Source organism: Lepidochelys kempii, chromosome 3 (assembly GCF_965140265.1).
Source record: "Lepidochelys kempii isolate rLepKem1 chromosome 3, rLepKem1.hap2, whole genome shotgun sequence".
NCBI lineage: Eukaryota > Metazoa > Chordata > Testudines > Cheloniidae > Lepidochelys > Lepidochelys kempii.
Window position 1 is genome coordinate 192,361,068 of NC_133258.1, and position 25,408 is coordinate 192,386,475.

General features: G+C 43.6%; 1 protein-coding gene across 1 annotated transcript; it reads right to left on the reverse strand.

The window, feature by feature from the left end:
• Window positions 1-1,437: 1,437 nt before the first annotated feature.
• Window positions 1,438-24,898, reverse strand: PLEK (pleckstrin). The gene is made up of 11 exons (XM_073339449.1): window positions 24,835-24,898; window positions 24,307-24,354; window positions 23,558-23,723; window positions 18,241-18,396; window positions 13,887-14,068; window positions 11,064-11,155; window positions 10,032-10,216; window positions 8,063-8,167; window positions 5,304-5,387; window positions 2,901-2,970; window positions 1,438-1,947 (listed from the first exon to the last, which is right to left on the reverse strand). Exons 3-11 carry the CDS (start codon window positions 23,603-23,605, stop codon window positions 1,808-1,810), a joined length of 1,062 nt encoding a protein of 353 aa, XP_073195550.1. The 5' UTR covers window positions 23,606-23,723; window positions 24,307-24,354; window positions 24,835-24,898; the 3' UTR covers window positions 1,438-1,807.
• Window positions 24,899-25,408: the final 510 nt, after the last annotated feature.

The window sequence follows — 25,408 nt, forward strand, 5'->3', positions numbered from 1 at the left end:
AGAATTTATGGTGCCATGTTGGCCACAAACCCACACAGGGGATGCTGGGTAAATGTAAATTTGCATGGTAGTTCATACTTGAGCCTGCAAAAAAAACCTAAATGGTGACCTTCAACACAGCTGTATCAACAGCTTGGCACATCTGACTGTCACAGTCCATTCATGTGGAAAGTTATTGTGCCTTCACTTTATGAGGTCACAGGTAAGGTTTTGTGTAACAGTGAGTTGGATGCTGCTGGGGAATTTCAGTATTTGTCAGAAATTGCAGCAACCACATTATGGAGTGTGTTATCAGTAGTGCCCCAGGTGATATAAGGGAGACAAGGAATGCTAGGGTCTTTTCCTACAGCTTCCTATTTTCATGCTTTCAAGGTTTAAGTGCTGTCCCTGAACAAGGATGGATTTTTAGTATGTACTTTAGTGCTTTCTTGAATTGCCACTGATACCAGGATAGGAGATCTGGCCCATAGATCCTTTCACAGAAAGATGAGGCTCTGGGGCCCAGTCCTCCAATCTTTGATCACACAAGTCCCATTCACATCAAAGTGATTATGCACATCAGTGTTGCAAGATCTGTCTTACATAAAGCAGTTAGATAAAACAAGGGCTGCCTTTGAGAGTCTTGAAGGGGCTCTCAAAAAGTAAAGAGTATGTTTGTTTCAAGAACTAGCCAAATCTTGGCCCAGAACACAAACCAATTTTTAAATGTTCAGTTTACCCTACACCCTCACTTTTCTACCTCTTCATTTCCTTGTTTTGTCTGGGCTCAGAAATGGAAAGAGTAAAATATAGAGAGGCTGCTATCCCGGCTGATTTCTAGACCACTTTGGTCAAGAATAAGTAGCTGGGTTTTTGGTTGCTTATTGAAACCAAACTGTCTAAGCTTTTGAGGTTCTCCTGCATATAGGAAAATGGTAGCATAAACCAGGGCTACATGCAGAATCTGACATCGCTCTAGTTTTAATCCTTGTCCAAGTCATCTTCCTAGTAGCCTTTTGTGGACGCATCCCGATTATGTAATTGATCAGATAAACAGAACCACCCCAATGTTAGTACTTATTCTGCTTACAGAAGGTGCAAAATTTTTCTCTCCTAAATACTATAGGGCTTGCTACACTGCCCCACAGTTCAGACTACGGAGGTGTGAATAGCTGAGAGCACTGAAATGCTGCCCTGTGACTCCCCTTGTGTTGATGCTGCAGGCATAAACTAAAAGGTTTCTAGTTTGTGTTAATGTAGTTCTCTTCAAACAGGACTGCATTAATGTGAAGTAGGAACCTTTTAGTTCACACCCACAGTATCCACTCTTGCAAGTGACCGCACAGCACTTTGGACTACAGGGGTGTGAATAGTATTGTGCACCAAATTGATGCAGCGTAGATGTAGCTTACTTGAAGACCTTGGACTGTAGGTGAGTAACAAAAGAATGCTGATAGCTGACAATTTGAGTTACTTTTATTTACATCAGTTGCATGATCTTGCCCTCAACTAAGTTAATGACACAACTCTCACCATCTTCAATATGAGCAAAAGAAGGCACAAGGTGTTACCTTCACAGGGTGCACTAATTACAAAGAAACAAGTTAGTAAGACACATTTTCTACTATAAATTAGTAAAATCTCTTGGTTACAATAGTGGAGAGTTCAATAGTTTGTTAGTAGCCATGACAGAAATGAAACTACCCACTCTACCCACAAGCGCCAGGGAGAGGAGATTCTATGGATGAAATCATTTCTCTGGGCTACATCTTAATATTCCCTTTTGCTAGGAGCTCTCAGTTTGCTTTTCTTTGCTGGAGGCTGGTCTTCATTTTCCAGTCCTACAAACAACTTGAATTGCTTTGATCCATTCTGTACGCTCCACAGGTGTGGCTGCTTGCAAAAAATAGTGGACTTCATTTGCTGTGATGATTTCAAACAGGTTGGTGTCAACATCATGCTTCTTGGCTAAAGGGTGGGGGGAGGGAAGAAAGTAACAAATTACAGATGTGAATGGAGAAAGTTTAGCCCATGTTTACAGCATTTCTGCTTCTAAAACCATACTGGGATGTTCTTCCTTTCTACTATATCACTTTCTCTGCTATTAGTAAGACTTCTCAAATACCAAAAATCACATCCATGAATAGAAGCCTCCCCCTGTGGAATCAGGAATAGGAACTACCAACACTATAGAATGAGTGACACATTTATCAAGTGCTAAGGGCCACGACCAACCCTCCCACAAGTCACATCTGTGGTGTGGGCTGAGTGCAGCCTCCAAAATCAGCCGAGCACAGCTATCTGCAAAGAAAGGAAGCTCAAACCACCCCAGAGTGTGATGCCTCCATCCGTCCTTCACCCATGGCAGCACAGCTCTCTCAGAAGTCAAGTACTGTACCCAACAGCCAATCTTGCTGTGTTACAAACAATCCATCCTTCAAAGGAGAGGAAAACTTATGGAGTGGCTGATAATGTTCCTTGCAGGATTAAAACATAGTGGTTTGTCCCCATGAGCATTTTCCCTGGTTTCAGAAGAGTATGAGGTATAGATGGACTGTTCCTTGGCCTAACCTCTCTTGCTACAACACTTCCCCTCCAGAGTCATGGACTGCAGTAGCCCCAAAATTCATGGGGGGGGGGAGGGGGGCCTTGTGCAGATGACCTCAGCACAGAAGCCAAGTAGAGTTAGCCTAAGCATATGACCAAATATGCATTTCCCTAACCCCCTTTAGCTCAGTCTTTCTTCACTGCAGACAAATCAGGATAGCTGTGGAGACCCAGCTCTGGGATTAACGCTGCTGACCTGATCCATTCATTCATGATTTGTGAATGGCTTATTTCTGAGCCAAGATGTTGTATGACTGCATCTAGATGTGTACGTGTGTACTGCAAACACCACACTGCTGTGTGTGTTTCCTTACCATCTGGTATGTCTTCAACAGCTGTCACCACACAGCCCCTCAAGTAAATCGCTCCAAGTGGATCTTCTCCCTGATAGGAATGCCAAAATAGTCATGGGCATGGTTTAAAATCCAACATGTCTGCTTCTAAAACTGTCCAGATATATCTGACTGGAGTTCTTCACTGGAAGCAGGGATGAATGATGCAAAAATATGGCCCAGATCTATGAGAAATGGGCACCGTGAGATGGGGCAAATCTGCATGTGGCTGGGGGAGCCCCTTTGGAATACAGGCTCCGCTAAATATTTTGGAGGATCCATTCTGAGCTCAGTGTACAAGAACAACGTAGAGATTTGTACAAAGTGCAAGATCTGGATTGACTGGGCCCTTCCTTCACTGAATAGAAGCAACGCACCTGCAACATTCAGCCAGCAGATGCAGTTCCACTCAATGTTTGAGAAGGGGGCTTGTTCCAGAAAGTCCGTCTCTACAGAAGGACAACCACCACCACAGACATGCTAGGCCAGATTCTTGTTTACACTCTAGCTCTCTTATGTAGCTCAGGACTGTGGCTGCAAGTGGCCAGGGGACAATTCTCCTTGTGGGGAGAGAATTTCTGCTGGCACAAACCTGAAAGAAGCAGCTCTTGTGCCCTAACACAGGCACATTCCAGCAAAGGGGCTGGAAGGGCAAAACTCCTCTATGTGCTCTTTGCTGGCTCTAGGCCACCCTGACACCGCTAGGGCTTGGCCAGCATAGGATCAAACAGACATAACTGGCACCTTATTGAACCCACCCCTGCACTGAGCTCAGATTCAGGGAAGCATTGAGCCCCGGGAGCCAAATTTATCCCTAATGTAAGCAGGTACAGCTCCATTGAGGCACCTACTTATATTTGGGAAGAATTTGTCCCACTGTAATTAGCCTGAGCCAAGATACTCTGTCTCTTGTATAACACAGAAAATATAACCGTAAAAAGGCTGACTGTATTTGATTAACTTGTTTGTTATGGCCTAACAGATTTTAATCTAGTCTGGGCATGTAAACAAAAGTGTATTTGTGACGCTGGTAAATCGGGTGCTAGCTCTTGCCAAGGCTGTAGGCATCAGCTGAGCACTGACAAATTCATAGCTGGAGACCAGACCAGCTTACCTGTATGTTAGTATTGTTCAAGTTAGGTGTTAGACTTATAGCACTGTTTAGTGTTTAGACTCTATAAAATGCTTGTAAGTTGCTGCGAGCATTAATCTTACTTGTAATGTCTGTATCCCTTGCTATAAGGTAATATGAAAGTTTTTTTCTTTATAATTGTAAGAATGTCTCCTCTGAATCTGTGAACATAGGCAGGAAGAGTGTTTTTCCCTGTCCTTCAAGAAGGACAATCAAGACTAAATAGGCCATTTTACAACAAACTTTGTTTGCCCCATCCACCCATGAAGAATTTATGTGCAGGAACACTTGTCCCATCAGTTTGAACTCTGGGGGAAGGGCATATAAAGATGCTCACAAGGACTGGTTATCTCCTTGCTGTTTAGACATTCACAAGGGCTGGAGCTAAGAAACAAAAGCAGATATCCCCAGGATCAACCTGGGTTAGCCTTAAACTACATATATCACCTTTTTGAACCTAAGATTATAACTCATTTGTGCTTATGTTGCCTGCTTCAATCTGTAAATAACTCATTTCTTGTAGTTAGCTAATCCTATAGTAAACTAATTAAGGATTTATTATCGGTGTGGTCTTTGGTGTGGGATCTAAGGTACAAATTGATTTGGGGTAAGTGACTCATCTCTTGGGACTGGGAGCAACCTTAATATTGTGTGTGTGTGGTTTTTTTTGTTTGTTTTTGTTTTTTTGGTGTAAGTGTCCATTTATCACTAAGTCCAGCTTGCCTGAATGGCAAGAGACTGGAGTGCCTAAGGGGACTGTCTGTGACTCCATGGTTAGACTGTTACTGTGATCCGGGAATTCGCATTTGTTCCTGGGGTGGTGAAATCTAATTGTAGAACACACCACCAGTTTGGAGTGTCTGTCCTGCTTTTTGACAATCTGCCCTGAGGTTGGCACTCCCAGTCATGAGCCACTCCAGACAGTCTGACAGTACTGTTAATGTAATTAATCACTGGCTAAAAGGACAGATTGGCACTCATGGCTGCCTCTTTTCCAGGGCCAGGAACTTTCACTCAGCCATGCCCAACCAGCACCTGTAGAGACCTGACATTCTTTGCTTATCTGGAGAACAGCTACAGCTAGTCAGAAGCAGCACAAGTACTCCCCCCCCACCCCGCCATACACACACGCTGCCACCCCCCCCCCCACCAAACACTTGCAAAGGAATATTCTATTCATCAGTCCAGCTGGAGATCAGGTCTTTAAGAAGCCCTTGAATGATGCAGGTAAAAATATGGACAAAATCACTCACCCCAGCAGGATCATAATAGTGAAGATATGCAGGGTCCTCTCTTAGGACAAACTTTCTCACTTTCCAGTTTTTCCTCCGATGCCCCTAAGCAAAGTTACAAAAAGTCACCTACTATTCTGCTTTGTTTAAAAGGAATCACACAAGAATAGGAAAATATGCTGAAAAACTAATGTTTTGGCCTTGATATACAGGTGCCTTCAATGAAGGAACTTAAACTAGATAATGTTTTCAAAAGTACCTAAGTGAATTAGGCACCAAAATGAACTTAGGCTTGATTTCAAGATTTCATTTAGGCACTTCTTAAAATCTTACTCAATATCTAATTCAGTAGCTAGTTTTCCTGCCTGGACAATAAGTCACACAATTAGTATTATCCACTTAAAATAGATCAGCATTTTTACCAGCCATAACTACAGTCTTCAGAAATAGACATTCAAGCCAGAAGCAGCAACAGTGGCCTCTCACAATCCACTGTGACTTTGAGTGGGATGATCAAAACCAGACTAATATTAGTCAAAAGGGGCTATCGGGCATTTCCTCCCACTGTTTCAAAAATATTTCCATATCTCAAGTAACTATTGCTGTTCACAAGGAAGTTCTTTACTCATTAGGTATGGGCCAACAGTGGTGGGTGTGGGGAAGTGAATAATGACAGAAATGTGGTGAAGGGTCACGTCCCTTTAAACAGTGGATGCAGTATAACAGGAAGAATACAAATGACATGGCCAGTAAGTACTCATGCTCCCTGCAGATGATTTGTGGCATCATTCACAGACTCAACATGGATATACTACTTGAATGTCTGTCTATGCAGTCATTATCCTCATTATGACACCTCTCATCATGTGTTCTAAACACCAAATAGAATTAGGGAGCAGAAAAGGTGACCATAAAAGGGGCATTTCTGTCTCAGTTTCTCTGGAGAGGGGACTAGGGACTCTTCCTAGACAAAGAAAAGGCATTATTCCACCCAGCAATGATATCCAACTACCTATCTTTTTGTTTTTTATAGAGTCCACCACTCTAGTACCTAAAACTTGATACTGCAACAAGCTCTGTCAGCAGAATACTACACCAGTGAAGTCAATGGGGTGCTGTGGTCCGCCCCCAGGAAGTTCATGGCAACATTGGGGCCTCAGTGTCTCCAAGGATATTGCTATGAACAACTTTGTAGCAGCTAAACCTGTATCCCCAGAGGGAGTGGAGGATGTAACAGATCTGTACAATTCTAGCTTCTACATTCCATGGCTTCTGATAATGCTAGGTCACTCCTAGAAGCACTGGCTACTTACCCTACCTGCAGCCCTACCATACCCCGCTCCTTGGAACTTATTTGGCTTACCCATTTCTATGACTAAATATCACATTATCTTCCTTTGAAATGTGCATGGGCTTTCATACATGTATGGAGCATGTCACATTGCTCCAGGACAGGGCTTCATATTTTAAATGTTGGCCAAAGTAAGATTTTTGGTTTCAGTCAGTTAGCTGGGGATGATCAATACCTAATATCTTACACACACCCTGGTGTCTCTTGTTGCATTGTGCTGCTGCACTGTGTTAATGTCACTGAAGAACCCTGATCCTGCCTGACTGTTCTGCTAGTATTCTGATTCCTGTCGTGCTCCTTCAGGGGTGTCATAAGAAAAAGGTTATTACAAAGAGGAGGGAGAAAAATTATTCTCCTTAATCTCTGAGGATAGGACAAGAAGCAATGGGCTTAAATTGCAGCAAGGGCAGTTTAGGCTGGACATTAGGAAAAACTTCCTAACTGTCAAAGTGATTAAGCACTGGAATAAATTGCCTAGGGAGGTTGTGGAATCTCCATCATTGGGGATTTTTAAGAGCAGGTTGGACAAACACCTGTCAGGGATGGTCTAGATAATACTTAGTTCTGCCTTGAGTGCAGGGGACTGGACTAGATGACCTCTCGAGGGCCCTTCCAGTTCCATGATTCTATGAAAAGCTATTGTAATTAGGGTGTATATTGTGTATAGAAAGGAAGGTATCCTGGGGAAAGTTATTGTCTCCCTTTCACAGAAAGGGATCAAGTAAGTGGCTTGTCCAGGGACACACAGGAAGCCTCAAGCAGAACTGGGATATGACCCCCCCCCCCAGTTTGCAAGGCAGTGTGGTGTAGCAGATACGGTGCTGTATAAAGAGACTGGAAACATGGGTTCTAGTCCCATGTGTTCCACTAACCTGCTGTGGCTACCCCTCACGCAGTTTTCCTGTCTTGTCTCTTTAGATTATCAACTTTTGGGGCAGGATCTAGCCCGCTCTATGTATTTATAGCACCTTGCATGATGGGGCTCTGAATTTGATTGGGCCTCTAGGCACTACTGTCATGTAAATAACAGTAAACCTTGTTAATTTGGACAAAAGTACCAGTGAATCTCAGCAGAAAGCACTCTGTGCAAAGTGAGGAGGCTCAAGAACATTCTGAGAAAGATCACAGCTGCTAAGTACTCATGTAACAGCCACCACCTTGGCCAACACACTGGAGATGGAACCAGAGTCCTCCAGAGCTAAAAGCACAAACTGCTACAACCTGAGCTAAAGCACTGTTGCTAGGTACTAGCCTAACTCATATTTTCTGTGGATTGACACACGGGGGGCCTGTCACACACACACAATGTGCTACACTCAGATGGCCCAGCTTAGCTCCGAGCTCTTGAGAAGCTGCTGGATATATTTTATTCTTGTATTTTGTTGACTTCATTCCTGTTGTAAAACGGCAGAATGAGTGAAATACTGACCTGCTTCAGTAAACAGCCCTGTTTGACCACTATGCCTCTGAACTCTTCCTTCAAGACCACATCGTCATCACTAGAATTCCCTTCACAGAAGAACCCACTGTCTGCCTGTATGAACACAAAGAAGAGGACAACCTTCAGTAATCATGTGCTGCTGGGGTTTGTTTTCCTACTGAAGGGAGGTCAGCTTGTGCTTGTCTTATTTGCTAGCCAGGAGGCCAGAACAACCCTTCCTCTGGAAAATCTCCCAGAAAAGCCAAGAAACTGAGTTTCAGCCAGCAGAGTTCCCATAGAGTCATCCATTGAATGTTGGGGCCAAAGGGGCATAGAACCAGGTTCTCTGAGGGATTTTTCCCATGGATCTCAGGACATTTGAAGAAAGCTGGAGCATTGTTCTACATCTCAGTGCCCGTACACTACTCCCTGTTGACCCCTTTCTTTTCCCATGATAATAAGGCTCCCACCATTCAAACCAGTGACTGCTCCAAACCTTCCCTTAAAATGACTTTCAGTGTGCAGAGTGGAACTCATGTACATGCTGACACAGCCAATTTCCTGCAGGCTTGAGAAGGAAGGATGCCAGTGAAAGCTACCATCACCTGGATCCACTATCCAGCCATGCCCCTCCACAGGCATTCACAAAACTTGGAAAAAGCAGGGAATGCTGCTGCCTACGCTTAACCCCCTTTCCACCAACAAGAGCTGGCCACTGGGGTCCATATTCTGCACTTGTCTATTCACTCTGTGGGGTTTTGAAGCCAGCACTGACTTTAGTTGTCTCCAGATGCCTGCAATATTTTCAAGTTTCACAGCAACCCTGCAATCAGATCAGTGTAATGCAGTTTACTGAAATATTGCACAGTTCAAAAGATGCAATTGCAGAGAAATAGTTATCTATGAGCCACATAACTCTAGTACGTTTTGTACTTCATGCAATGTCAATGACATGTGATACTGGGCTTTCTTGATGCCCTACTTGCATGTATTAGAACTGGAAAAGAGCTGAAATAGAATGCAACAGTGTGAAACAGGTGTGGTCCGAGCACAGGCCTGGGAGCCAGGAATTTGACTGCCAGCGTTGCCTTGGGCAAGACACAACTTTTCTGCCTCAGTTTCCCCATCTGTAAAAATGCCCTACCTCATAGGCACTTTATGAGGATAAATGGATTAATGGGCCAAATCCGCAGTCCTTACTCAGACAAACTCTTATTGATGTCAAGCTTTCCACCACAGATGTGATTAGTGTAAACAGAACTTATAGGAGCAAGAGCTTTTAAACAACATTAACAAATAATGATTGTTTCTATTAAATGTAACTCAGTATACCAAATGACTTTAAACATTTATCTAACATGAGTGGTATTTCATGCTTTTCAGATAACCAGCTTATGTCTGTAGTACCCTATTAAATTACATCCATCAAATGTATGGTTACCAATCTCAGCTGAGATGATCCAAGGTAAGGCTGGGGGGGGGCGGGGAGAGTGAAACAAAATATTAAAAGAAGATTTTCCGCCTGCTAAAGGTTGGGTGCGACCTGCTCCTGGTGTCAACTGAGTCACGTCCGGTGACTTTACTAACAAAAATCACTTTGTAACACTTCACTCCTCTGGGAAACTGCAGAGCAAGTCCAGCCCTGTGATCAGTGAACTGGATTCTTCTCAGGCTCATGTATCATCACCAGAAATGTTAGCTAAGTTCCAGTTGCAGTATTTCTATTGGTGGTGAGGATGTGTAAGCCAGAAAGAACCCAGCTTGACTTTCAGATCTCAGATTGAGTTACTGAGCTGGCTGCTAGGACAACTGTTTTAAAAAACAAAAAAAAAAACAAAAAAAAAAACATTGTATTGGGCAATTTCATTCTGGAAGCCACAGAGAGAGAGACAATGAACATAGACCTCCAGGACAGCAGTAAGTCTGGAAGCCCATGTTCAAACTTTGGAAGATTAGAAGAACACGCCACAATACTCACAAAGTAGTAATAGGCATCAGATAAATCAAGGAAGGGAGTGTCTGTTAATCCTTCAGCACCATTCTTGGAAGTGTCCCCAGCTGGCTGCAGGTAGCCTTCATTTAATAGGGAAGAGGCTAGCATGAGACCCTCCTTGCGATTTCGGATAGCGTTGTTCGACACCAGCCAATCAATCACACAGCTGCCTAGTCACAAGATAATAAAACGAGCTGTGTATTAACAGCCATTACCCAAGAAAATAACCATGACAAGACCTGTTAAGCATACAGAGGCAATTGGCCTGCTCTCTGTGTTTGTGAATCTGATATTTTAAATGACAAATATGACAGGCTCATCTGGGTATGTGGCAGTGTACTCTTGCTGACCCACACTGTTAGTGCTGACCTGCTGACTCATGGTGGCAAGGGTAGCTCATTAACTGTATCGCAGACAGAAAGGAAGTGGGAATAGTCAGGGGAGACAGTGTGGAGCTGATAAGTCCTAAGTGAGGAATCCTAGGAATAGCCAAGCCTGAGGAAAGAGATTCTTTGGAGTTACTTTGTTAATAAAGCAGTACCCCAGGGAAGGGGTGAGTTTTGACTCTTTCCAGCACACTATAGACTTTGCCTTGGAGCAGGATGGGAGCCCTGCCTAAGCACAGGATAGCTTGGCTGATTTGAAGCCAATACCGCACAGTACCCCTTTAAGAATATTTCAGTGGCACTAAGGATTTCATGACACTGCGGATGAAAAGAGCTGCTTCAATTCTTTCGTCTCTCTGATCACATTTTAGAACAGGCACAATCTGTTCCATCTGTAACCACCTCCTACCAGGCCTATGGCAGATACTTCTGAACAGTCTACAGAAACCAGCTTTCTATTGATGGAGAAAGCTTTCACTATTTGTTCTCTGAATTTTATAGGGCTCTGGCTGGGCCCTACAAAGCTCAGAGATGCTGTGGTGTACACCCCCAGTGTCATGACTTGAGCCCTACTGTGTATTTCATTGCCTGGAGCGCTTTAAATGGCAAATGGGAAAGAAGAGCTTGTTACCTGTAAAGCAGTGATTGAACACTTTTTTGTCTTTTTCCAACTTCAGTTCTTTTATTCCTTTGTTGGAATCCTTCATTGAGAGATACAAGGCACTGTGTGTAAAAAGGAACCATGGGAATTGTTAGCAACTAGGCAGCTTTAACTATTTGGCATAATAATGTAGTCCTCATTCTGTACTGGGGAAGTGCCTCACATTCTCCTGGCACTGTTGTCTCTCCAACACAACATCTTACTGGGCTTAAGCCCAAGGAAGACAAATGACTGCATGGAGCCAAGTACTTTTGGATGCCTCCCCAGCTCACAATTTGATTCTTTTGCTGACTTCAGCAGCAGGCCTGGACAGGACAGGCCACAAGGCTCAATATTCCACTTGGGCAACAGAACAAGATGGGAATTGACAGTGTGAGCAGAGACACAACACACTCCAAGCTCTGTAGAAAAGCTTCACAGAATGGCCTTCTTCGTGGACATCCCTCCTTGTATTAAGATCCTCTAGCAACTTCTCCCTGTCCTGTCTGGGAACTGGAGGATCAAGAACTCCTATGAGTTTGACTTACTGACAGAATCCTCATGCTTTAGGAGGCCCTGCAGCAGCCTCAGCAACTCATGGTCTGATTTCCCTCCTCCAGAGCACCTTTTTGCATGCCCCAGATAACTCCATTGCTTTAGGCCCCTGAGCTGTAGAGCCAGCCCTCTTGCAGAGGAAATTAAATTCTCTGGGCCAAGTCCTGAGGTTCTTGTTCAGTTGTTGTTCGGTCCTTTGTCAGACAAATCTCCCACTGAAGCCAACTGAAGTTAGCCTAAGTTCAGGACTGGGCCGTGTGCAATTTTGGCTCCCACCAAAGAATATCCTTAGCACACCACAGCTTTGTATTTTTCTGGAAGATCATATTCTGAGACAACCTGTTTCCCTTAGTTTTCTAAACATTAACAAATGGATGCCATATTTCCTTGCCTTTGCATATCTTTTACTTTTCACTAGATTCAGGTTCTCTGACAGGCTGCTTAGTCTGGCAAGTACAGCTAGGAGAGCAGGCTGGAGAATGTTCTGCATGGAACCAAAACTTTTGAACATTTTTGCAAAAGGAATAGTATTGAAACATTAGGGTTTTGATTTAGGGCTCGCTCACTCGCCCTCTCCCTCCCTCCTTCCCCGCAACCCCTGAAGTGAATGGTGCATCCACCTTGGACCTCAGAAACCTTCCCATCAAAAAATTGTTGAAACCGGTACTTTGAAAATGTTCCAACTCTCATTGCTAGCCCATTTCTGCAGTGCTTTATGCTTTGGCTTGGCCCTAAATTTATGGGCTCTTGATATACAGTAACTGAAATCTGGTAATTATACAAGTGGATTTAAGGGGAGTTGTTAGAGAAACAACTAAAGACTAAACTAAAGAGAGCTCTTCCAGGGAGATTAATTAATTAAAGTTCTAGAAGTTGATGATTGAGAGAGTAAGACATAGGAAAAAGGAAGGAGTTTCTGCATCTCTGGTTTCTTGCTTAATAATCTGTTAGGGCATGTAAAACATACCACATGAAACATTACATGATTTAGGTTGATCAGAAAATAAGGTTTAATGGAATTATCCTGCTTTTGTAGTGCAGTCCCCATGTCTCAGCTACTTTCAATGGAATTTGAGTTTTGCCCCAGTTGCAGTAGAACTGGCCAGAGAAACATCTAGTCACCATCTCCTCTCCTCTCCCTGTTCTCTACTCCTATTACTCCAGTTCTATTTGCAGTGGCAGCCTGGCTAAGCCAGCAGATTCCTTTAAAGCCAAGATTTTTTTAAAGTGACTAGTGATTTTGAGTGCCTCCATTGCTGAAATACCTTGAAAGATGCCTGATTTTTCAGCTGGCAGGTGTGCAGCACTTTCTGAAAATTGGGCCCCTTCAAAGTGTCTCCAAGCTGGGCTCCCAAAAAACAAGGCACATAAAACTAATGGCCACTTTAAAAAAATGAGCCTCAAGGTTATGAGTAATAAACAAGTCTAAATACATCCTAGGATTATTATCCCATCTTCCCCTTCCCCATCCCGCTGCGCACTTGTTTGGGTCACCCACTTGCTACATCTTGTCTTTTAGGGGCCATTGACATCAACGGGAGTTTTGTCATTGACATCAAAAGGGCCAAGATTTCACCCTTTCGTTTGTAAGTTCTTTGGGGCAGGGACTGTCATTTACTCTGTTACAGAGCCTAGCGCAATGGCCCGGACACAATTCAGGGGGCTAGGTCCTAGACAATGTAAATAATATTAATAAGTTATTTTCAAAGTTGTGGTCTATTTTAATAATGGAAAAAACTTACAACTATGAAGGACCATTACATTCAATCACCTAGACTCCTTTTCTAGTCTTTGCTGAGCTGATGCATACAACTGTAAAGCAGACAACTCTGTGGTCCTTGTTAATTCTATTGTTACTTGAAGCCTCAGGCAAGTGTAATTCATTTCATTTGAAATCCGCTTTGGATCTCGCATTGCAGCATCCAAAATAGAGCTGCTTGCCATGCATCCTATTCCCTGGAAAGGTTTTAGCGTTGCTTTGGGATGCTACATGTCCTGTTACTTATGTTTCAGTGACTATTGTACATACTGTACGTATGTTTAGTCATCATGATTTAGAAATGACCCTCCAGTGAGCCTTATTGCCTAGGAGGTGGTCTTCAGCTATTACAGTTGCCGATCAGGGAGACAGAAGACCAGCCTTGCCTACATGGTAGTGAATCCCTCCCAAAGAACTCAGGTTGATGTTACATTATCTGACTCTACTGTCTACTCCCTGCTGATGGAAGGGGATGGAGGAAGAGAGACATTATACCACACCTCAGATTGATTGTTTCAGGCAGCCTGATGGACTTTCTGGTGGATTTTCTGGCGAACCTTTGGCCTCCCTCGATGCACTGAATAGCCTTCTTGATATCCCGCACCCAGGCATCTCTCTCCTCAAGGTAGGCGGCTTGGAAAAAGTGGTCCTGCTGTTTGGCTGTGGTGAGCTTGAAAACAAACTATAACAAGAATAAGGATTTTTAAAGGTGTCTTTATGTAACCAGTGGGTTACAATTATACCAGCATCAACAAACTGCCCAGCCTCACTTAGCAGGAGCTAAGTATAGTGTCCTGAACACATGATTAAAGCAGAAACGCTCTGAAGAGGTAGGTAAGCAGACAGTGCAAGTAATCAGCTCCTTGTACTGTTACAGACTGAGCATTCCTGACATTCTTACCAGAGCCAGGTTATGTAGTACCTGAAATAACTAGTCAGGTGCTATAGCTACTTTATAGGTGCAGAGAAATCCTTCCCTACCATCCTGTGCATCTATAACATAGCTGGAGAAGATTCCAGACTAACACTCCGAGTACCAGACGGAGGGTTTGTCTAGCAGGCCCACCGGTGCACCACGGCCCCAAAGAGAGACAGGGCCTTATCTTGAGTACATCAACCTCAGTGGGAAGACTCCCATTTGTGTCAGTGGGCTTTGGATCAGGCCCATCGTTTGCTGCCATAAGGAATTATTAGATTCTAACCTTCAATATTGTGTGCTATTAGCAGGAAATAACAGTAGAAGAAATACGGTGCCTTTTGAAAGCGGCAGAAAGATGTGCAACAGAACATATTCCCCTGAGCCTGTGCAGGCAGGATAGCTCAGGGACCTTCTACACAGCCAGCCTCATTTCACGCTCCCCACCGTGAATAACTCAGTAACAGCAAAAGCAGTTTTTGCCCTAGACTTTTATCTGCCTTTAGGAACGTGTAGGGCTAATTTTTAATGTAGTTACTATGTAGTTAAGTGTCACATCAAAGGGAGAACAGCTCTCCTTAAAGCAGAGTTAAGTAGAAGTAATAACATCAATTTGAAAAAACTCAAGAGTGGATTGTTTAACTGATCAATTTAAATATTTGTTCTGGTCAATGTTCCCAAGAGATATTAACCTGATGGTCATCCAGCAATATTCTGTAGGCATTTCATCAGTCACTCAAGGTTTTCCATTTCCTCTAAAATCTGGTGTCCCATAATTTAATTACAGAGTAAATACAATGGGTGCTCAATCAGATTTATTAATAACCATCTAAATGAAACTGTTACGTTAATGAGCAGGCAGTACTGTATGCCCTCAAAAAGAAAAGTACAGACTGAAAACTGCACATCTAACAGCTAAATGCAGTGAATCCACTGAAATGAAATTAGTATACTACAGTAAATGCTATAGTAAATCCACTGAAATCTACATGTGTAAATGAGAGGAAGGATGGCCCACTGGTTAGGGGAGTAGGCTAGAACTTAGTAGACCTGAGTTCTGTTCCTTTCTACATCACAGATTTGTTGTGGCCCTAGGCAAATCACTTAGCCTTTCTGTGCCTCAGTTTCCCACCTCTAAAAACAGTGATAACACCCCTGTGTGGTAGAGCAAGCTATTATCAGGCTAAATACATCAAAGATTGTGAAGTGCTTTGAAATCTACCAATGAAAAGTGCTATATAAAAGCTACCTAGTAGATTTAAATGGCACAATTCTAGACTTTCAAAATATTAATCTTTGAGATCCCAGTTGTTAAGGACCAAATTCTGCAGTCCTAAAATTGTGCAAAAACCCTATTGACTTCAATGGGGGAAAGAGTCCAAGTCTGCAAAGCACTAGATGATCATAAACTAAGGCTTAGTCTACACTAGAAAATTAGGTTAGTTTAATTGCGCCAGTCAGAAGTGTGAAAAATCCACACTCCTGATCAGTGTGGCTCAGCCAAGCTAAGTCTCTGTGTAGACTGTGCTAGGCCAATGGAAGAATGCTTCCATTGACCTAGCTACTGCCTCTCAGGAAGGGGGATTACCTACACTGCCGGGAGACTCCCTCCCATCGGCATAGGTAATATCTACACTGAAGTGCTGCAACAGCGCCACTGTTGTGTTTCAAGTGTAGACAAGCCCTAAATCCAAACAAAAACATAATCCTCTCCTATATGACATCACTCCCAGGTCTCAATGTACTCGCCTCCAGAGCAGTGGAATAAACAGCCACATCCCAACACCAATATACAGCACATGTCAAAAATGATAAGCTAGTCTGCTACCGATCCCTGTATGGAAAAGTGTGGTATGCAAGCTAGCACACCACAGTATAACATACAAAGTTAAGGCAGGCACTTACCAAATAGAGAATCAATTACCGTAACCTGGAGGAGAAAGCTAGGAGACTCAGTGTACCCGGTGCAATCCCAGAGAGGAACAGCTGTTCAATTAAACAGCTGAGAGTTTGAAACAGAGACATTTTCTACTCCAGTGTATAAAATATGAAGGAGGATGAGAAAATTATTTCCCAGATTGTCAGTAGTGATAAGACCTCTCATAAGAAAGCAATGAAGAAAAATGTGACTTATCTTTGAAAGGAGAGAAGCAGCGGAGATAGCACCAGTGTAAGAAACAACGTGCCACTAAACCAGGATCGTCCATAGTGGTGAATGAGTACATGGGATGGCCTAGATCCGGGGCCCTCAACCTTTTTCTTTCTGAGGCCTCCCCGAATGTGCTATAAAAATTCCATGGCCCACCAGTGCCACAACACTGTTTTTCTGCATAGAAAAGCCAGGGCCAGCATTAGGGGGTAGCAAGCAGGGCAGTTGCCTGGGGCCCACATCACAGAGGGCACCAAGAAGCTGAGTTGCTCAGGCTTCAGCCCGTTGTAGTGGGGCTCGGGCCCCATGGTACATTCCCACCTAGCGGGGCTTTGGCTTTCTGCCCTGGGCCCAAGACAGTCTCATGGGGGCCATGTTTGGCAGACCCCCTGAAACCTGCTTGCGGCCCCCCAGGGGTCCCAGACCCCAGGTTGAGAACCACGGGGCTAGATAATATTTAGTTCTGCCATGAGTGCAGGGGAGTGGACTAGAAGGCCTCCTGAGGTCCCTTCCAGTCCGACAGTTCTATATTTCTATATTATGCGATATAAAATCTCAAAGCACATGGTAAAACCCCATTCAGGGCAGATTTTTCCTTTCACGTATTAGCAAATGCCAATAAAGAATCAATATACTAAAAACAAATAAAGTGTGCTGCTAAGCTACTGAAGTCAATCAATGGCTTTCATCTTTCTAGGTGCTGATTTGGGAAAGCATGTCTATTCAGCTTTCAGAGTAGCAGCCGTGTTAGTCTGTATCCGCAAAAAGAAAAGGAGGACTTGTGGCACCTTAGAGACTAACAAATTTATTTGAGCATGAGCTTTCAAAGTGAGCTGTACTCATGAAAGCTCATGCTCAAATAAATTTGTTAGTCTCTAAGGTGCCACAAGTCCTCCTTTTCTTCATGTCTATGCAGGACAGCTGAATAGACGTCCCTGAGACATAAACACCTGCATACACTTAAGCACGTGCTTATGTGCTGTTCTGAATTGGGCCCTACTGAGTAGAACTTGACTTGAAGTTGGTATAAGTTGGGTATCAGAATAAATGCATTCCATTACTTACAGCAGTTTCATTGTCCCTGAATCCCCCAAAGTGTTTTTAAAAATCACCTAAGCATCAGCTGTCTGAAGTGAGTGGATGCAAGCAAAGTCATCAGCCGCTGTGCACCAGGGTGATTCACACAGAAAATATAAATGCATGTAGCCAATTGGAATTAGACAAAGGATGAAATATTGGAGGGGAAACTCAGGGCTATTCCAATTCTTTTTATGGATAATAAAGCTACAAAATGTATGTTCTCCAAATGTACGTTCTCTTTTGTTGCACTTGGAGAGCTAAGTAAACACCCCTTAGGGTATTTTATAGCTACTAGAGACTTGTTTCACATTCAGTCAGAGAGACAGCAACTCCAGCAGCAGAGTGCCCCATTCACCGTAAGGCTACATCTAACTAGCTTGCGAGATGTGACAAAGGAATATCGTTAAACATTTTGTTTCAGCCATCCAGGGAGGAAGGAGGGCCCAGCCATTGGAACTAGACTTTGGTAGGCCTGAGTTCCATTCCCTGCTCCACCACAGACTTCCTGTGTGACTTTGGATGTGTCACTTAGCCTCTCTGTGCCTCAGTTCCCCCTCTGTACAATGGGGATAACAGCACTGCCCTACCTCACAGCAGGATTGTGAGGATAAAGACTGTAAAGTGCTTTGAGATCTACTGATGAAAAATGCAGTGTACATTATATATATATATATAAAATGATTATTCAGTGTCTGTAAAAAATACTTACCATTCTTTTGCCAAAATCCTGACATGGGCTATTGATAGAGCTTCCTTTCAGGGGGATCATTCCTTTGGGACTGTTGTCAATCTTCTTCTTATAGAATTCAATTCCATCGTCTAGGAGCACTACCCACATTGGCTTCCAGGTGTTAAACATACTTCCCTGCGGTAGATCAAATAAGCCAGTTATATGACATTTTCTCCAGTCAAGAAAGATAGGTTTCAGAGTCAAGAAAGAGACACTTTTAAATGCCCTTCCAAGGCAGATCTATCATAACCCCCGTCTCACTCTCCATTTTAAATCAATTAATTGTTCTCTTTCTACAAACATTATTTCCTCCTCCCTGTAATCCCACTAACATGCTTCTCCAAAATTGTATCCAACAAGCCAACCTGCATTTTTTCCCTGTATCAGTGAGACTTTATCAAACAGACCAATGCCTTTTTTTAGATGTTATTTTTTGCAATAGTTTAAACAACATTCAAAATTTCCACCCCTGGCTGGTTTACAGTTTAGGCACTGAAATGAAAACTCGATGCTACAGGATTGTAAGCACCTTGGGGCTCTTTCTGTTCTGTGTTTGTACAGTACGTAGCACAGTGGGGTTCTGGTCCATGACTAGGGCACTTGGATGCTACAGTAAGACAGCTAATAAGTAATAATAATAATTAGTAATTCAAATTGCTGGGGCTTCTCAGTTCCCATTGAAGACAATGAGAGGGAAGGGTGTTAAGCACCTTGCTGGATCAAGCCCTCTGTGGATGGATCTTCAGAGATGCTGAGCACCCACGCTACCCAGAGAAGTTGATGGAGCACGCAGCTGCTTAGCATCTCTGGGAAATCGTATACCTAAATATGGACTTAGGCACTGGACTTGAGTCACCCAGCTTTGAAGACTGTAGTTTGCACAGAAACAGACATGAATTATTCAGATAGCCCAGCTCCACCATGATTGCTTAACCGTTAGCAATATTTTGTCACTTTTGTTGTACCCAAACCATCACCAGAAAAGGAAATTTCATCTGCCCCTATTAAAAGAAGAGGAATATTTGGCTCTAGGGTTTTATTTCAGCTTTTAAAGCTCTATTTCCCATTACTACTGCACAAAGATGATGTGTGATTTGTAACTAGAAGTTTGGATGTTTATCGAGGGCCTGGTGCTACGTACATTGAAATTAATGGCAAAACGCTCATTGACTCTCACAGTACAAGACCCGGTGCTGCATGGACTTTAAAAATCAATCTTAGAATTTTATAGGCCTCTATCATTTTTGCAGGATCTGCTCACTAAATTTTCAAAAATGACCACTGAGTAGAGATGCCTGAGTCTTTGGGCACCCAACTTGAGACACCCAGGGTCTGATTTTCAGATGGGCTGAGCACCCACAAATCCCACTGAAGAGCTGAAGATGGAAACCCAAAAATTAAGTGCACAAAATCACAGGCCGCTTTTGAAAAAGTTGACTTTAGTCTCTTTGAAGAGGAGACTGTAGCTTGTTATGTGCAGTCTGGCCCTGAGGCAGAGCTTGAGTCACTGCCACCGATAGACCCCCCCCCAAGACACAGATCACACCCACACCAGGGAAATTCTCAGGGGAGGCTTCCACTTCCTATGTGCAGTGTGAGGCAGGAACTCCACCCTGCTGCATGGAGGGTGCATCTGGATTCGTTAGATTTGACAGCTGCATGTCCTGCTGCCTCATTTAAATGTTGTGTGTCTGTGACAGCAGATTGGACAAGAATTTCTTTTTAAACAAAGCATTCCAACATAACACCCTCCCCTCCCCTGCCCACCTGAACCCTCAGAAAGCTTGCTGTACTCTGAATCAGACATTAAGTTCCATTGCGGAGGGGGTGCTGATTATCATGGGACTTTCTGTGCCTGCTGACAGTGGGACTTTCTTCCACATCCAGTACTCTGCTGCAGAAGCAACATGTTCCTGGTATGGAGAAGCTATGGCTCAAATAATAGCCCTTGGGTGGGCTGCTCTCCTCAGTCCAGGCTCCACAGAGATCTACAAAAAAAGAATGAAACAGGCCACCACGTTCTGGCTAATATAAATAAGTGGGGAGAATTTAGTGAGTGTGCCAAGAGCCAAATTGACCTGCCAGCTGATTTTTTGGATGGGGAATAAATCAGAATCAAATTAGGATGCAGAGTTAAGATCCAGGACTTTGAGTGGCCTTTTGTCCACTGTCATATCTGCACTCAAAGTGGTGCCAACCCAGTACTTTTACTTATAAGCAAATGACCACAGGGCTTGGCAAAGACCAAAATCTGCCCCTCTTACACAATGGGGCCACTTGCACCGCAAGCTATTTAGTGTGACTCAGAATAGCGGACTCAGGTCCATAGTCTGCAAACACAGAGATGACAGGGAGGGATAGCTCCGTGCTTTGAGCATTAGCCTGCTAAACCCACGGTTGTGAGTTCAATTCTTGCGGGGGCCATTTAGGGATCTGGGGCAAAAATTGGGGATTGGTCCTGCTTTGAGCAGGGGTTTGGACTAGATGACCTCCTGAGGTCCCTTCCAACCCTGATATTCTATGATTACTCAGGTGATAAAGGCGAGCAGGATTTGGCCCACAGTTTCTTAAAACTAAAGAGAATTATTTCCGTTACCCAAAGACCACAGTTAAGATAGTTGTTTCCCAAATGTCCCTGCAAGATGACTAGCAGCTTGAAAAGCGGTTCATGTAACAGTCTCCTGCAACTTCCTCCTAATAAAACTTCTCCTTTCTTTGACATCTGTAGCACTGAATGGCTAGAAAATAATTATTCTCTCCTGATGGAATGGTAGAACCCACAGAAATTCACAACTTCTAAACTACCAAACTTAAAGATACGGGTCAGGTCCTTGGCTGGTGCAAACTGGCACTGACATCAATGGGGCCCTGCCAGCTGAGGATCTGGCCCACAACAATATTCATAGCTGATAGCAAGGAATGAGGGACGGAAGCTAATGGAGGGTGGCGTGAGCACACCCTCCATTTGGTTGTGGATGTGAAGGGTTCACCTGTACCTTTGGGAGGACAGACATTTGCCTTTACTTTTTAGGAGGCCATTACTGAAAAGCCTCAACTGAAAAGGATCACAGAGAGGAGTCAGAGATGAGACAGATAGAGCGCTTGCTGTCCCAAAGTTAAACCAGGAGTGAACCAGTGCTACAACTTCCTTGGCTGAAGGTGCTCTGTCGTGGGATGCACAGCAGATCTCTCAGCATCCGTCTTTAGGATACAGCACAAGTCCTACTGATTTCAACTGCCTTCTCCTTTATGGCCATCGCCACCTCTCCAGTACACTGGCATTACCCACCACCAGGGTGAAGCTCCCTGATGCAGGAGAGAGAGCATTCTCAGGGGCTGCCCCAGCGTAATAACGCATTCCCCACTCCCTCAAACCTCTCTGTTTTCCTGCAGAAGTTACTACAGTAGAATCTCAGAGTTACGAACACCAGAGTTACGAATTGATCAATCCACCACACACCTCATTTGGAACCGGAAGTACACAATCAGGCAGCAGAGACCCAAAAAAAGGAAATATTGTACAGTACAGTACTGTGTTAAACAGGAACTACTAAAAAAATAAAGGGAAACTTTAAAAAAAGACTTGACAAGGTCAGGAAACTGTTTTTGTGCTTATTTCATTTAAATTAAGATGGTTAAAAGCAACATGTTTCTTCTACATAGTAAAGTTTCAAAGCTGTATTAAGTCAATGGTCAGCTGTAAACTTTTGAAAGAATAAGAGTTATGAACATTTCAGAGTTATGAACAATCTCCATTCCCCAGGGCTTCATAACTCTGAGGTTCTACTGTATGGTGACCAGCAGTGATATACCAAGGCAACTGGCCCAACAGAAAGATTTTCTTGCCTTGAGTTACCCATCGAGATGCAAGGAAGTGTGATTTGCACCCTGCTGTACTCCCAGGAGCAGCAACACCTAGGCAGAGATACACACCTCTTACATGGCAAGAAGAAGGACCACTGGTGTCTTTCACTAGGGAAGGGCAGCTAAACTCCTCACCGGTGGAGACTACTTGGGACTTCTATGGGATCAGTACATTTCCTGGGTGGCCTGCTCCCACCCATTCCACAGCTGGCCCCACCCACTTAGTGTGCTGCATTGGCCAGCTCCAGGTCCTCTGGTGGAGTATGGATTATGGGTAGCTTGCTCTACACTTTGTGCCACGGGGATGGCAGACTGGTTCTGCCAGCAATGAACCTGGCCCCCTGCCTCCTTAGGATTTTAACGATGCCACTTCAAGGTCATTTTTGGTATTTACTTTCTTACATTTACAACAAAAATGAAAGAGCCGAGGTGAGAGATGGGGAAGAAGCCTCCCACCAACTCAGTTCACCAGGAGCAGAGCTCTGGTCCCACACAGATTAGAGGCTCCACCAGACCCAAGTTCTTCTCCTGGGTTGAAGACCTGTGCAGCCAAGATGCTCCGTAGGGCAGAGATCCTCTAGCCAGAGTTTCTCAGGGGGGTCACAGCTGCTTAACTAAACAGCTTTAAGCTAGACTGATCTCGCAAGGGCACTTTAGCAGAAGTATGCCCTTATGATGTGGATCCCATGGCCAAGAATCCCTACTCAGAGATGCAGAGGAGCAGCAGCTGCTATTCCAGACCAGCTCCTCTGCTAAGGCTGTGCCTTACGCCCCACTCCCTGCCTTCAGGCTGGGATGGAGAGTGGGTCCTGTCTCACCGGCTCCCCCAAAAGCTTCCCACATGAAGCCCATTTACTTGACTCAGTGTGGTGTGTTCATTTCATTGCATTTTTTTCTTTGTAACAAAGGAGTCCACTTTCCCAGAAAAACTTTTAACCACAGGGTTTACCTGAAGTTAAACCCAATTTAAAGGCCAAAGAATCAGCACTATAAGAGAAGTAATGACATGGAAATTTGTTCATAAGATCCTTTTGTCTTACACTAAACAGTAACATGGTACATTGCCTAATTCATTGTTATAGTACAGAGTCATATGCCCTCAAACTGGGCATGAATATTCAGCCAAATTTCTTTGGATCTGTGTTTAGAATGCTCCATTAATACATATAAAATGTATATTATACATAGAAAATGAGTTTGCCTTACTTTACAGTAGACTGAGAAGATGCAGTTACTCCTCAGTGTATATAGCTGCAAGTAAGTAATGCTGTACTAATGCCCTGCTTGAGGAATTGGTTGATCACTTGTTTGCATTTTTCATGAAAAATAATGCAGAAAACATTTTTTAAAAAGCAAAATTAAGTTTCCCCATCTGCTCAATTGGTGTCAGCCCTAACACTTGCCCATTGCCTGTTTAGATTTGCCCACCTACCTTCTTAACCAGGTAGCCTTCTCTTATTTTCTTTGGTTCTCGCTCCATGCTCAAGCCAATCCCTTTTTCAGTACTGACAGCGCCGACAGTTGCAACGTGTTTGACAAAAAAGGCTCTTGTGGGCTGCCTTTTCTACAGCTGTGTCACTTGTCGTAAGTTCCTCTGTCTGTTAATCACATGAAAACAAGTCTATTTCCTCTTATGGGTCAAGTGATTAGAATAGGGAAATGCAGAACTGTGTGTTTATTTATAGGTTTTCTTTGCAATACCATAAAGAGCAGATCTAACAAAAGTCCAAATGCAATAAAATGCTACCAAACAGCGGAAAATTCCTATAAAATGGCTAGAACATTCTAAACACAGACACAAAGAATTTGAAATTTGGCTGCATGCTTATGCCCACTTTGAGGGCATATGACTCTGTACTATAATAATGAACTAGGCAGTGTACCATGTCACTGTTTAATGTAGGACAAAAGGATCTTATGAATAACTTTCCATGTTATTAGCTCTGTTATAATGTCGATTCATTGGGTTTTACAAAGACAAAGACTTATTGTGCATTTGGCAATAAGCACCACTTAACTAGTTTAATGAGAAAGCGCCCTCTCCTGATGTCAGAAGCAATCTGATTTTTAAAATAAGTGGTTGTTATTGTTGATGGAAGAGTGCTGTAGTCTGTCCTCGGGGTTGGTCATCACATACGTTTTTAAAGGCACGCAGTTTAAAAAAACAATCACATACATTACCTGAAACTTAATTAGTCACTGTTCCAAGTCACACCACTCAGATGATATCTGAATAGGATTAGAAGAAAACATCATTTTCCTGTTGTTTGCATCATGCCCTTGACAGCACTTGATGTACAGTCACTTTCCCAATTTCCCATACTGAGGCAATCGACCAGCTTCCGCTGCTGTTTGTGTGGTCTTTCACCAGCAACAGGAGAGAGAAAACCATGTAAAACAAATGGGTGGGGAAGGGATTGTTCAGGCACAGAAGCTGAAAGCACGTGCTGTGGGCAAATTTAGCAGCTGAAAACACGTTAATCTCATTCATTTTAAATAACCTAGCTTTCAAACCGATAACAATGCCCCTTCAGGTTCCATTGCGTGTATGCCCAGCCCCCACAAACCACCGACTCCAGCTGGAGTTAGCAGCTGCAGCCTTTTGCCCTATTTACATACTGTGACAGCACTACGGAAGCTGCAGAAACCAAGACCCCATCCCCGGCCCACCCCTATTGGTGCCTTCTGCCCTGAACCAAACAGCACTACCGTGGTTTCTCCGAGAGGCAACGTGGTTTCGGAGTAGCAGCCGTGTTAGTCTGTATCCGCAAAAAGAACAGGAGGACTTGTGGCACCTTCTTGGGCCAGTCAGTTCTGCTCCCTAAGTCTTTGTTTCCCTTTCCGCCCTTTGTCTGTTTAGATTGTACACACAAGGGGGCAGGGCTCCACTTGCATCTAAATTGTAATTGTGCACGGGAGATGGCCAAGGTGTTGGATCATATTAAAGAAGTTCTGTATTAAAATCACAAATGAGTTTGATTCCCCAGAGTTTAAATTCCAGGGTAGTACTAATTAAGAGGTCTCTTGGTTTTTGGTACTGTTTCTCTCCCTCTATGTGTGAAACTTGCAAGCTGCTAATTGTGTTAGTACATTCTAAGACAGAGTCTGTTCTCAAAGCAATTCACAAAGAGAGAGACTCAAAGCAATACTCTGTAACAACAGAAACAGCACCCAGAGACTCCCCGCCCTTTTGTTGTATTAACAATTGTGATTAAAATAGAGATCGAGGATGTATGTGGATGGATGCTTGGTGTGGATAATAACTGAATGATCAGGGAGGTGC

Coding starts and splice junctions, on each gene's coding strand:
- PLEK (XM_073339449.1), bottom strand. CDS start 23,605: ATGGAGCGAGAACCAAAGAAAATAAGAGAAGGCTACCTGGTTAAGAAG. Junction 10,217..11,063: donor GTTCAATCACTGCTTTACAG/GTAACAAGCTCT, acceptor TCTTGTGACTAG/GCAGCTGTGTGATTGATTGG. Junction 8,168..10,031: donor CTGATGCCTATTACTACTTT/GTGAGTATTGTG, acceptor GTGTTCATACAG/GCAGACAGTGGGTTCTTCTG.